At 38.9% G+C, this 15266-nt stretch overlaps 1 protein-coding gene across 3 annotated transcripts in view; it reads right to left on the bottom strand.

Moving 5' to 3' along the window:
• glra4a (glycine receptor, alpha 4a) overlaps nt 1-15266 on the bottom strand; it is a 111721-nt gene that overhangs the window by 31106 nt on the left and 65349 nt on the right. For 2 of the 3 annotated variants that reach the window (XM_061976708.1, XM_061976709.1), the window contains exon 5: nt 8942-9024. The exons of the other annotated variant lie outside the window; for it this stretch is intronic. In XM_061976708.1, the coding sequence (XP_061832692.1) occupies nt 8942-9024 (83 nt within the window). The remainder of the gene's footprint in view (nt 1-8941; nt 9025-15266) is intronic. 3 annotated transcript variants of the gene reach the window in all.

Raw genomic sequence — 15266 nt, 5'->3', positions numbered from 1 at the left:
AGCAGGTTATAGTTTGCTTTGTACATAATTTTAGTTGTTTGCAAATGCATTTTATTGTGAAATTTCAATATTTTTGGTACAATAAATAAAGGGTTTGAATGTTCTTGATATCCAACATTATGTATTATTATGACTGATCTTTTTTGTAACACCGTTAGTGACTGAAGCGTACTTTTGTAGTTATTTCCCCATATTTCTGCACAATAACTCAAATATGGTAACACTCGTGAGCAGTAGAGAATATGAAGTGATTTTTGGTCTATTACATCTTTTGCTTTATTCATTATTAACGTGTTTCTTGCCACCTTATGTTTTATATTTTTACATGAGATTTCTAGTTCATTTAATCAGCAAGAACTCGACTCGGTAAAATAAACAATGTGAGTATGGCTTCCTGTTCTTCATGAACCCTTCCCATGTCCGCAAGTTTGAGCAGAGTAACTTTGTAACTTTAAAACGCTGTGGACACGTTTGTAAGCGTTGGCTGTAGTGAGCTATCTAGCACAGTTTGTAGCAGCCCTAGGCGACCTACAAGCCTCGGTGAGCTGGTTATGATACACAACAGATTTAGCCCTTTAGCTAGTCTTACACCCCAGTCAACCGGACACCAGAACTTAGTCATAGGGGACTCCATCACTTGGAGCATACAGCTTAGTAAACCAGCCATAATTAAGCGTATTCCCACGGCCAGAGCACCCAACATTGAAACTAGTCTTAGGGAACTAACTCGCAACAGGCGTAGTAAACACATACGACAGGCTAATCGCACCTCTAACTACGCGGACATAGTTGTACACGTCGACTCCAATGACACTAGATTGAGACAGTCAGAAATTACAAAGAGGAACATAGCTCAGACTTGTAATTTCGCGAGAAAGATGTCTCGGCATTGAGTACTTGTCTCTGGCCTCCTGCCTGTGGGAGGCAATGATGAGAGGTATAGCTGATTAGTTTCGCTTAACAAGTGGCTGGCTAGTTTTTGTAGAGAACAGGGACTAAAGTTTTTTGATAATTGGCCCTTTTTCTGGGGAAAACCGGGCTTGCTGAGGACGGAAGGCCTTCACCCTAACCAGGAAAGTGCCATTACTCTCCTAGGAACATAGATCACTGTTAGAGTCACACTTGACTAACTACACTACACGGACCGGGACCGGCAATTAGAGTGCCTTTTAGACCAGGTGAGGACTAAGTTAAGAAATAACTAACCAGGATGAGGCTGAGCCTGAGGGTGTGGCTTACGGGCTGGTCCGCGTATCAACTTGTTGCCAACTTTTTTACACTGTTAATTTCCTGTTTGTACACTGTAGCATCTACAGCATGTTTAATGTTTTGAATGTAAGTATGACATCGTTATTCTACAAATTCTTTGAATTTTGAATTTTGTTGGCGCAGTAAAACGTAGGTGCCGATAGCTGCACTGAAGAAAGACGTTGCGTTTCTTTTTTTGTAGTTAACTTCTATACTTTAACTTGCACATTCTTCTGGTGGCAGCGTGTCAAAGAAAAGAAAAGTGACAGGGGAAAAGTGTGGTGAAATTACACACCGCAAAAGCTCAGAAAGTGAAACAACATCTATGCTCAAAAACATGAAAAACATGCAGTAAAAAGCCAGGGAAATCAGCAGTTCCTCGTATTTTACTTCAAATTTTAGGACAAACTCTGAACCGTTCAAGTTTGACTAGCGTGGCATGACAAAATGTCGTACCATCATTTTAGTGTTCAGCAAAGACAAGAATAGATAACATAACGTCAAAAATTGTCTTGATTTTGAGTATCTTTGAATGTTCCCAACTTCCATTTCCATAATAACACTTTTATTATTAATAATGCTATCATAATAATGTTATTCCTCAACTTAAGAGTGCCTCAATTTAAGAGTGTTTTGAGATAAGAGCTGTCTCTTGGCTCATTTTTGTGCTTTAAGTTACAAGCAAAAATAAAAAACAATTCTGTACTTAGTTTATTTTATTTTATATATATGACATTTACTGTAATTATTGTTTTTTTTGTTTTTTAAAGGGCAACGTTAAAGGACAAGATATTGCATAATTTTGTAAAATGACTGCAATAAAGTAGTAGAACAAAGCAAAACTTTTAGTGACAAGCACATCTGGTATTATTTAAGTTATCGCTAGAGATCGACATCACTTATTATTCCAACAATGGGAAGGAAGAAATGGAGTGTGAAGGACAGTGCTGAGAAGAAGTGGATGATATTCATCGAATTCAAGAAAGAAATCATTAAAAACACGACAGAGCGTGTCGGCAACTTGGCGAAACAATTTGAGCGTATCGCTGCTAGTCCGTGCCGTACTGAAGCAGAATGAGTCGAACGCCAGCAAAGGATGTTAAAATAATATACAGTACAGGCCAAATGTTTGGACACACCTTCTCATTTCAATGTGCTTTCTTTATTTTCATGACTATTTACATTGTAGATTGTCACTGAAGGCATCAAAACTATGACACTTGCAAAGTGAAAACCCTTTCAGGTGACGACCTCTTGAAGCTCATCGAGAGAATGCCAAGAGTGTGCAAAGGGTGGCTATTTTGAAGAAACTAGAATATAAAACATGCTTTCAGTTATTTCACCTTTTTTTTTTAAGTACATAACTCCACATGTGTTCATTCATAGTTCTGATGCCTTCAATGACAATCTACAATGTAAATAGTCATAAAAAAAAAGAAGAAAACGCATTGAATGAGAAGGTGTGTCCAGACGTTTGGCATGTTCCTTTTCAAGCGGTAGACATTCATCCATGAAAATATGGAAAAGCTGCAGATAGTGTGTTTGACTGGGACAATCTACAATGTAAATAGTCATGAAAATGAAGAAAACACATTGAATGAGAAGGTGTGTCCAAACTTTTGGCCTGTACTGTATAAGCGGTGGACATTTATCCATGAAAATATGGGAACGCTGCAGATAGTGTGTTTGACTGGGACAATCTACAATGTAAATAGTCATGAAAATGAAGAAAACACATTGAATGAGAAGGTGTGTCCAAACCTTTGGCCTGTACTGTATAAGCGGTGGACATTTATCCATGAAAATATGGAAAAGCTGCAGATAGTGTATTTGACTGGGAGATGCTGCTGGAAGGAGATAACGTAGAAGTCCACTCTTCAAGGTAAAGGCTGTACATTATTATTACATTACTTCTTTAATACATTGTATTGTATTGTTTTTATACAATATTTATAAACCAGAAGAAAAGTTTTTCTTTTTAACAGGCATGATACATGTGATGGTGATGTTTCGGAAGGGCCAATCAAATTGATTTCAATGACAAATGTTGATTTGAGATACAAGTGTCTTGAGTTAAGAGCTCGGTCACTGAACCATTGTATGTTGAGATACTGCTGATCTATATACACTATATTGCCAAAAGTATTTGGTCACCCATCCAAATGATCAGAATCCGGTGTCCGAATCACTTGGCCCGGCCACAGGTGTAAAAAAAATCAAGCACTTAGGCATGGAGACTATTTCTACAAACATTTGTGAAAGAATGGGCCGCGCTCAGGAGCTCAGTGATTTCCAGCGTGGAACTGTCATAGGATGCCACCTGTGCGACAAATCCAGTCGTGAAACTTCCTCGCTCCTAAATATTCCAAGTCAACTGTGGGCTTTATAATAAGAAAATGGAAGAGTTTGGGAACAACAGCAACTCAGCCACAAAGTGGTAGGCTACATAAACTGAGAGACAGGGTTCAGTCAGTTGCTATAGAGCTCCAAACTTCATGTGACCTTCCAATTAGCCCACGTACAGTACGCAGAGAGCTTCATGGAATGGTTTTCCATGGCCGATCAGCTTCATCTAAGCCATACATCACCAAGTCCAATACAAAGCGTTGGATGCAGTGGTGTAAAGTACGTCGCCACTGGACTCTAGAGCAGTGGAGACGCCTTCTCTGGAGTGATGAATCACGCTTTTCCATCTGGCAATCTGATGGACCAGTCTGGGTTTGGAGGTTGCCAGGAGAACGGTACATTTCGGACTGCATTGTGCCGAGTGTGAAATTTGGTGGAGGAGGAATTATGGTATGGGGTTGTTTTTTCAGGAGTTGGGCTTGGCCCCTTAGTTTTAGTTCCACATTTTGGACAATTCCAAGCTCCCAACCTTGTGGGAACAGTTTGGAGCGGGCCCCTTCCTCTTCCAACATGACTGTGCACCAGTGCACAAAGCAAGGTCATGGATGACAGAGTCTGGTGTGGATGAACTTGACTGGCCTGCACAGAGTCCTGACCTGAACCCGATAGAACACCTTTGGGGATGAATTAGAACGGAGACTGAGAGCCAGGCCTTTTGGTCGAATGGTGGAAAATTTCGAGAAACACACTCCGCAACCTTATGGACAGCCTTCCCAGAAGAGTTGAAGCTGTAATAGCTGCAAAAGGTGGACCGACATCATATTGAACCCTGTGGGTTAGGAATGGGATGGCACTTCAAGTTCATATGTGAGTCAAGGCAGGTGGCCAAATACTTTTGGCAATATAGTGTATTTCCCATAGTTCAATTTGTTCTCGTTTAGACTGACTCAACAGCGCCTCTGCTGGTTATCATACCATACTATGACTGTGTTTGTGCTTTAAACACACCTTGAAAGATAAAACCATCATGACGCACATGCTGCGTCATTTCTTTCAAATCTGCTGGAGATAAATCATATTGTTCTCAGTACAAAGAGGGGGTGTGACGAGCTGGGAGGAGAAAAACCAATACCTTTTGTTTGTGTGCAATCAGATAAGCACACGAGCCTCAGTCATTTGTGTGTGAACACCGCGGGGTGTGGACGCAGGTCAGCGCCAGGCACCGAGAGCAGGGTGGGGGCGGGGTCGCGCTTAATAACACAGACGCAAAATTCAGCTTTTATTATTTATATGCTGGAAATTGGTTTTACTTGAGGGGGTGGATGCTATCTGCTCCATGAGGGTAAGGGGAGAGCATTATTTGCTCCTATTGGCTTTATCAGTGAAAGGTAAAATAACATTTTAAAGGGGTTTTATTGGCTTGGTAAGAAAACTTCCCATATTACCCGATTGCCCCTTATCGTACCCTTTATATCAGGGGTCCCCAAACTACGGCCCGCCAGCATCCAAAATCCGGCCCACGGGAAGTCTCAAGTTTTTTTTTTAAATTTGTCCAACCGCTTCTATGTTAGCGACCTCTCTTTGTTTATAATGTCTATTTTCTGCTGGATCTACTTTCTATTTTATGCTCCCTTATTTTTTTTGCTGCAACTGTTACATATACTGTAATATTGTACATCAAGGATGTCCAATTCATTTTAGCTCAGGGGCCGCTTGGAGGGAAATGTGCGCACTATTAAAATCATGGCGTTGAAACTATAAAATAAAGACAACTTCAGATTGTTTTCTTTGTCTTACTTTGGCCAAAAATAGAACAAACACATTCTGAAAATATTACAATGAAAGTATAGAAACAAATACCCGGCAGCGGTAAAGTTTAGATCAGAGGACCCCAAACTACGGCACGCGTCCAAAATCCGTCCCGCGGGAAATCTCAAGTTTTTGTTTTAATTTGTCTTTTCTAATCTATTTTCTACTGCTTGTTACTCTCCGGGTCTCCTAGCCGCTCAGGCAAAACATATTGTCTAAAAATGCATTTTCCCATCGATATTGCAGTGTCGGGAAGTGCGCACTCTTTTAGTCAATTACTGTGAGAGGAATACACACATACATATATATATATATATATATATATATATATATATATATATATATATATACACAGTCGTGGTCAAAAGTTGGCATACAATTGTAAAGAACATAATGTCATGGCCGTCTTGAGTTTCCAATAATTTCCACAACTCTTATTTTTTTGTGATAGAGTGATTGGAGCACATACTTGTTGGTCAGCTCAATTTTTGTTTCATCTGACATCACATGGACAAAGATAAGACCTTCTGGAGGAAAGTTCTGTGGTCAGATGAAAGAAAAATTTAGCTGTTTGGCCACAATACCCAGCAATATGTTTGAAAGAGAAAAGATGAGGCCTTTAATCCCAGGAACACCATTCCTACCGTCAAGTGGTGGTGGTAGTATTATGCTCTGGGCCTGTTTTGCTGTGGAACTGGTGCTTCACAGAGAGTAAATGGGACAATGAAAAAGGAGGATTACCTACAAATTCTTCAGGACAACCTAAAATCATCAGCCCGGAGGTTGGGTCTTGGGCGCAGTTGGGTGTTCCAACAGGACAATGACCCCAAACACACGTCAAAAGTGGTAAAAGAATGACTAAATCAGGCTATAATTAAGGTTTTAGAATGGCCTTCCAAAAGTCCTGACTTAAACGTGTGGACAATGCTGAAGAAACAAGTTCATGTCAGAAAACCAACAAATTTAGCTGAACTGCACCAATTTTGTCAAGAGTAGTGGTCAAAAATTCAAGCAGAAGCTTGTAGATGGCTACCAAAAGCGCCTTATTGCAGTGAAACTTGCCAAGGGACATGTAACCAAATATTAACATTGCTGTATGTATACTTTTGACCCAGCAGCTTTGGTCACATTTTCAGTAGACCCATAATAAATTCATAAAAGAACCAAACTTCATGAATGTTTTTTTGTGACCAACAAGTATATGCTCCAATCACTCTGTCACAAAAAAAACAAGAGTTTTAGAAATTAATGGAAACTCAAGAGAGCCATAACATGCCTTTACTGTGTATATAATTGAACAGTGTATATGTTGTGTACAATGTGTATTTATAATATGTTGTGCAAAGGAAATGTCATAATTTTTGGAAGCGCATCTTGTATTTGACATTGTTTATAGGGTTAGCCGCAATAAGTGTTCAACTTCAGCCTAAACCCTTTCGGTCTGCAACATTTTCAATTTATGAATGTACAACTGTTTGTTTATGTAAAACTGCTAGTTTATTTTGTTGACCTCTGACCGAATGAAATAATTAACTGAACTAAACATTATGTTCTTTACAAGTGTATGTAAACTTTTGACCACGACTGTAAATACAATACAGGCCAACAATTTGGACACACCTTCTCATTCAATGCGTTTTCTTTACTTTCATGACTATTTACTAGAGATGTCCGATATTATCGGCTGATAAATGCGTTAAAATGTAATATCGGAAATTATCGGTATCGTTTTTTTTTTTTATTATCGGAATCGTTTTTTTATTTTTTTTATTTTTTTTAAATCAACATAAAAAACACAAGATACACTTACAATTAGTGCACCAACCCAAAAAACCTCCCTCCCCCATTTACACTCATTCACACAAAAGGGTTGTTTCTTTCTGTTATGAATATTCTGGTTCCTACATTATATATCAATATATATCAATACAGTCAACATACATACATCCCTACTCATGATGCCTAAAAATTAGGGATGTCCGATAATGGCTTTTTGCCGATATCCGATATTCCAATATTGTCCAACTTTTTGATTACCGATACCGATATCAACCGATACCGATATATACAGTCGTGGAATTAACACATTATTATGCCTAATTTGGACAACCAGGTATGGTGAAGATAAGGTCCTTTTAAAAAAATAAAATAAAATAAAATAAGATACATAAATAAAAAAAGAAAGAAAAACAATATAAAAACAGTTACATTGAAACTAGTAATTAATGAAAATTAGTAAAATTAACTGTTAAAGGTTAGTACTATTAGTGGACCAGCAGCACGCACAAACATGTGTGCTTACGGACTGTATCCCTTGCAGACTGTATTGATATATATTGATATATAATGTAGGGACCAGAATATTCATAACAGAAAGAAACAACCCTTTTGTGTGAATGAGTGTAAATGGGGGAGGAAGGTTTTTTGCACTAATTGTAAGTGTATCTTGTGTTTTTTATGTTGATTTAATTAAAAATAAAAAAATAAAAAATAAAAACTATACCGATAATAAAAAAAACGATACCGATAATTTCCGATATTACATTTTAACGCATTTATTGGCCTGCCGTTTTTATTAAATCAACATAAAAAACACAAGATACACTTACAATTAGTGCACCAACCCAAAAAACCTCCCTCCCCCATTTACACTCATTCACACAAAAGGGTTGTGTCTTTCTGTTATTAATATTCTGGTTCCTACATTATATATCAATATATATCAATACAGTCTGCAAGGGATACAGTCCGTAAGCACACATGATTGTGCGTGCTGCTGGTCCACTAGTAGTACTAGCCTTCAACAGTTAATTTTACTCATTTTCATTAATTACTAGTTTCTATGTAACTGTTTTTATTTTGTCTTACTTTCTTTTTTATTCAAGAAAATGTTTTTAATTTATTTATCTTATATTATTAATTTTTTTAAACAGTACCTTATCTTCACCATACCTGGTTGTCCAAACTAGGCATAATAATGTGTTAATTCCACGACTGTATATATCGATTGATATTGGTATCGGTAATTAAAGAGTTGGACAATATCGGAATATCGGATATCGGCAAAAAGCCATTATCGGACATCCCTACTGTTTACATTGTAGATTGTCACTGAAGGCATCAAAACTATGAATGAACACATGTGGAGTTATGTACCGTATTTTTCGGACTATAAGTCGCAGTTTTTTTCATAGTTCATGAAAGTTGCATCATGTTTTTTTCCTTCTTTTTTATGCATTTTCGGCAGGTGCGACTTATACTCCGGTGCGACTTATACTCAGAAAAATATGGTACTTAACAAAAAAAAAGGTGAAATAACTGAAAACATGTTTTATATTCTAGTTTCTTCAAAATATCCACCCTTTGCTCCGATTACTTTTTTGCACACTCTTGGCCTTCTCTTAATGAGCTTCAAGAGGTAGTCACCGTGAAAATGTTTTTCACTTCACAGGTGTGCTTAAACGTGGCACAAAAGAGAAAAAAAGCGAGACAAACGTGGGGGTGGGGGGGAAAGGAAGGCAAGAAGAAGAAGACTCACAGCTCTCAAGCTGCATGGTACACGTCTGAATGTCCATGGGGAAATTCTTCAAGTCCATGGGGCAGGACAGGATGAGAGTCAGCCTGAGATAGACAAGCAGATTGAAAGGCAGGAGAAAAGCCATAGGAGGCGGGGCGGTGGGGGCAGAAAACAACACAAAAAGGAATCACAACAGACAAAAAAAGCTGGTGTGAAATGAAGAATCAGTTCAAGTTGGCTTGTTTGTTTGTGTTTAATCACCAAATATGGACCCCCCCCCCCAATGCATTTTGCAGCCGAAGCGTGTTTGTTGTGGAACGGGCGCGTCAACAGGCCGGGGATGCTTGGGGGAGAGGGAGCAATTTGGGAGCGTGCCGGCGAGACAAGCGGTGTAATTACCTGCTGTGCTGCACCGACCAGAGGCGACGCCATCGCTGCCCCGCGGTAAACACACATGGGCAGCCATTTGCTGGCACGTCATCATGACAGAATGTCTCTACAGCCGGCCGCTCGACGACTTAGCTACAAACGATTTCATCTGCTCATATACTTTGTTGTCATCTGTTCAGAGCCCTGAAAGTGTGCCGCCAAAACTGAGAATGGCCTGAATTAATGGAACAGATGTTTTCATAAATAGTAAAAAAAACAAGAAACAACTGGTTTATTAAAGGGGAACATTATCACAAACCATTAAAAATCAGTTCCCAGTGGCTTATTTTATTTTTCGAAGTTTTTTTCAAAATTTTACCCATCACGCAATATCCCTAAAAAAAGCTTCAAAGTGCCTGATTTTAACCATCGTTATATACACCCGTCCATTTTCCTGTGACGTCACACAGTGATGCCAATACAAACAAACATGGCGCATAGAACAGCAAGATATAGCGACATTAGCTCGGATTCAGACTCGGATTTCAGCGGCTTAAGCGATTCAACAGAGTACGCATGTATTGAAACGGATGGTTGTAGTGTGGAGGCAGGTAGCGAAAACGAAATTGAAGAAGAAACTGAAGCTATTGAGCCATATCGGTTTGAACCGTATGCAAGCGAAACCGACGAAAACGACACGACAGCCAGCGACACGGTAGAAAGCGAGGACGAATTCGGCGATCGCCTTCTAACCAACGATTGGTATGTGTTTGTTTGGCATTAAAGGAAACTAACAACTATGAACTAGGTTTACAGCATATGAAATACATTTGGCAACAACATGCACTTTGAGAGTGCAGACAGCCCATTTCAGGCGCGCTAAGAACATATATTTTTCCACGATTTCAGCACTCAGGTTAACTATACCTAAATAGACACAAAATACTGCATTACACAAGACTACCCGAATGTACTCGAATGATTGAAAAAAATTAATGTTTTTAAGCTAAATTATTGGTAAACACAGTTTATGTATAATAATTTACGTAAAACCGCGAGTAATGAATAAAGTTTTCATCAATTAATATATTCTGTAGACATACCCTCATCCGCTCTCTTTTCCTGAAAGCTGATCTGTCCAGTTTTGGAGTTGATGTCAGCATCTGCTTTGAGTGTCACAGGATATCCACACATTCTTGCCATCTCTGTTGTAGCATAGCTTTCGTCGGTAAAGTGTGCGGAACAAACGACTGACCATTTCGTCGGCTTTCCCCACAGCCTCGTATTTTGAACAAATTTCGTCCAATTTCTTGCCACTTTCGCATCTTTGGGCCACTGGTGCAACTTGAATCCGTCCCTGTTCGTGTTGTTACACCCTCCGACAACACATCGACGAAAGTGAGAAAATGGCGGATTGCTTCCCGATGTGACGTCACAACGTCCGAGAGCGAATAATAGAAAGGCGTTTAATTCGCAAAAATTCACCCATTTAGAGTTCGGAAATCGGTTTAAAAAATATATGGTCTTTTTTTCTGCAACATCAAGGTATATATTGACGCTTTCATAGGTCTGGTGATAATGTTCCCCTTTAATAAGTCACATGTGTTATTTTACAACCAAACAATTACACAAGGCGACTCGGTAAAGAATCTGGGTATTATTTACGACCCAACTCTCTCGTTTGAATCACACATTAAGAGTGTTACTAAAACGGCCTTCTTTCATCGCCGTAATATCGCTAAAATTTGTTCCATTTTGTCCACTAGCGACACTGAGATCATTGTTCATGCGTTCGTTACATCTCGTCTCGATTACTGTAACGTATTATTTTCGGGTCTCCCTATGTCTAGCGCAGTGGTTCTTAACTTGGGTTCCATCGAACCCTAAGGGTTCGGTGAGTCGGCCTCAGGGGTTCGGCGGAGGTCAAAACACACCCGACTTATCGTGTAAATACAAACTTCTCCCTATCGGCGTATTACGGATACGGCAACAGCAGAAGTCAGACTGATTTGCAGGTGTGTAATTTGTTGTGAGTTTATGCACTGTGTTGGTTTTGTTCTTTGAACAAGGTGATGTTCATGCACGGTTCATTTTGTGCACCAGTAAAAAAACATGGTAACACTTTAGTATGAGGAATATATTCACCATTAATTAGTTGCTTATTAACATGCAAATTAGTAACATATTGGCTCTTAACTAGGCATTATTAAGTACTTATTAATGCCTTATTCGGCATGGCCTTATTATAACCCTAACCTTCTAACCCTAACCCTAACCAAATAACTCTAAATTAAGTCTTTATTACTTAGAATATGTTCCCCTAGTGTCCAAATAACTCTAAATTAAGTCTTTGTTACTTAGAATATGTTCCCCATACTAAAGTGTTACCAAAAACATATAACTTTGTCTTGAATTTGAAAAAAAAAACATTTTATTTTTCACTAAAAAGGGTTCAGTGAATGCGCATATGAAACTGGTGGGATTCAGTACCTCCAACAAGGTTAAGAACCACTGGTCTAGCATTAAAAGATTACTGTTGGTACAAAATGCGGCTGCTAGACTTTTGACAAGAACAAGAAAGTTTGATCGTATTACGCCTATACTGGCTCACCTGCACTAGCTTCCTCTGCATTTAAGATGTGACTTTAAAGTTTTACTACTTACGCATAATATACTACACGGTCTAGCTCCAGCCTATCTTGCCGATTGTATTGTACCATATGTCCCGGCAAGAAATCAAAGAACCCCGGCTTATTAGTGATTCCCAGAGCCCCAAAAAAGTCTGCGGGCTATAGAGCGTTTTCTATTCGGGCTCCAGTGCTCTGGAACGCCCTCTCGGTAACAGTTAGAGATGCTACCTCAGTAGAAGCATTTAAGTCCCATCTTAAAACTCATTTGTATACTCTAGCCTTTAAATAGCCCCCCTTTTTTAGACCAGTTGATCTGCCGTTTATTTTCTTTCCTGCCCCCCTCTCCCTTGTGGAAGGGGGGCACAGGTCCGGTGGCCATGGATGAAATGCTGGCTGTCCAAAGTCGGGACCCGGGGTGGACCGCTCGCCTGTGCATCGGTTGGGGACATCTCTGCGCTGCTGACCCGTCTCCGCTCGGGATGGTCTCCTGCTAGCCCCACTATGGACTGGACTCTCACTATTATGTTAGATCCACTATGAACTGGACTTTCACAATATTATGCTAGACCCGCTCGACATCCATTGCTTTTGGTCTCCCCTAGACGGGGGGGGGGGGGGGGGGGGGGTTACCCACATATGCGGTCCTCTCCAAGGTTTCTCATTGTCATTCACATTGACATCCCACTGGGTTGTGAGTTTTTCCTTGCCCTTATGTGGGCTCTGAACCGAGGATGTTGTTGTGGCTTGTGCAGCCCTTGGAGACACTTGTGATTTAGGGCTATATAAATAAACATTGATTGATCGATTTTATAGTAGTCATTTTATTTCAGACCCAGGGGGGCCCATATCACAGAAAAAGAAACAATTGAATGATAAAACCCAAATAAAAGAAAATACAAGCAGAAAAAAAAAAAAAAAAAAACTTGTATAAAAATAAATAAATAAATAAAAAACACTCAACAATATTCAATGTCCAGCATACAATGGTTCCACAGACCGGATGAAAATCTGACAGAACTGCGAGTCGGGTTAGTCAGACCAATAAAATTAACCATTAATTTACACATTAAATAACTATTGATTTTGAATTTGACAAGATACACCCACTTCCTGTTTTACTTTGAAAGGCACTTCCTGCTTTTTGCCGTACTTCCTGTCTTGCCAAATTGTGTTTGCTGGAGTTCCAGCAGTGCCAGCAGTGCTAAGCTAATACGATCACTTTGTGCTGTTTTAAATGTTTTACCCTTTTAACGTGGACATTGTTGTTGGATATTCTCACTTAAAACAGGCTTGGACTTTTACATGAATACTAAAGTAAAATTGAATAACTTTTTGTTGCAAAAACCCCCACCCCAAAACAGGTAAGTGTTTGCTAACTTATTGTATTGTCCGCTGTTAGCTGTCTTTACACCTTGTGTTGCCAAAAACATTGAGGGTTTCAATGTTCAATGTTTTCAAATGTATTTTTAAAAATCAAGGCTGGATCTTTGCTTCAGGACAAAAATATTGCACTTTTTAGTCAATAACTTTGATATTTGACTGAACATTTTGTACCCAATACTTAATAATGATCATATTGAGAGGTGCTACTACTGCAAGTGTTGGCCGCTCCACTAAACTTATTTGATTCATTGGGGGAAATTAACAGTTATTGTAATTAAACGTCTAATTAAAAAAATTAATATAGGTAAGATTTATAAAGTCCAATTTATAGTCTAATTTATCGCTTCATTGTTCACTTATTAAAATATTCTTAAGACGCCAAATTATTCTTGTACATTACAACGCTACTTTTTTTGTATTGTTTTACATGTGGCGGCCACTTTGATTCTAAGGTGTAATGCCGCGTTCCATTTATCTCGGAAGTTGTAAGTCGGAGCTGGGAATGACGTCACAGCCGAGTTGTGAGCATTCCCATGACGAGGTCGGAAATCGAGACTACCAAAATCCACAAAAGTTAATCTTGCGATTCTTGTCTTGTCTGAATATAAGTAACTTGCAGGAAAATATGACCAATTTTGCAACCTTCAAACACAATGGATGAAGAGGATACCTAGACGCTAATTTTAACGATGTTAAATGTAAATACCACACGAAAAAAATTTACTTAACACGACAATAATATCAGGATTAATAATTTGAACTGATATGGTACCTGGGAATCGATACCGGTACTCAACACTACCAATTTTTTGTACTTTTGTGTGTTAATAAATATTACCATAATTATTTTTGATCATGAAATCTCATTTTTTTATTGCAACATTTAAAAAAAGGGCTGATTATGATAACTGCTGTCCAGTTGTTGTATCTTGTAGTGCATAGTTTATAGTCTGTTGCTCATGCAGTCCTTGCTGTCTCAAGTTGCCCCCTACAAAGTGTTAATACTGCAAGTATTGTACTTGATTGATTGATTGATTGATTGAAACTTTTATTAGTAGATTGCACAGTACAGTGCATATTCTGTACAATTGACCACTAAATGGTAAAACCCGAATAAGTTTTTCAATTTGTTTAAGTCGGGGTCCACGTAAATCAATTCATGGTACAAATATATAATATCAGCATAATACAGACATCACACAAGTTAATCATCAGAGTATGCACATTGAATTATTTACATTATAACTAACTACGCACCAGCTGTTTGATTTTAACGTGCATCTTAGTCGTAGTTTTCATCAACAAATTTGAAGGTGTTGAAGTTAAAAAGTTTAAAATCGCTAATGCAAAGCCAGTGTGTATTAGCATCAAGCTAGCGCATTTGTGGAAAAAGTGGAGCTTAATTAATTAATAAATAAATTAATGAATTAATAAATAACAGAGTTTTTTGAGTCATTTACTTTTTGGGCTTTGAAAATTGCAACATTACCGAGAGGTAGTTTGGTTTAGTCTGCTCTTAGTGCTGCAGGAGTGATTGCCAAGTGCCAAAGTGAGTGCCAGGCACTGAAACATGGCACCGTTAGATTTGAAGTGAATCGGTCCGTGCCAAAAAAGTATGGGATTCGGTAGATGGATGGATGGATAATATTGTTTACATTCAGAGCAGAAGCCCGAAGGTGGTGAGAATGCTCCGACTTTCCAAGTAAGAAATCCGACATCGTGGGCGTTTGTTGAACATTTTTCGGAGATTCCGACTTCCCAATACATAAAGCCTTGTTTCAGTTTGTGCACTTCCGTACTTGCTCTTAGCATTTTAAGTACAAAAAGTACGTTCCCAACTAGAAATACTCCGTCGGTACCTGCACTCAACACACCCCAAATGGTGGGTGTGCAGTGATGAATCCTAATCACCTTCAATCATGATCATCTTGGCTACGTAGAGTAAGGGGAGGGGCTAACCTGAG

The sequence above is a fragment of the Nerophis lumbriciformis genome, linkage group LG16 (assembly GCF_033978685.3).
Source record: "Nerophis lumbriciformis linkage group LG16, RoL_Nlum_v2.1, whole genome shotgun sequence".
In the NCBI taxonomy this organism is placed as follows: Eukaryota; Metazoa; Chordata; class Actinopteri; order Syngnathiformes; family Syngnathidae; genus Nerophis; species Nerophis lumbriciformis.
This window is presented reverse-complemented; position numbering and strand designations above follow the sequence as displayed.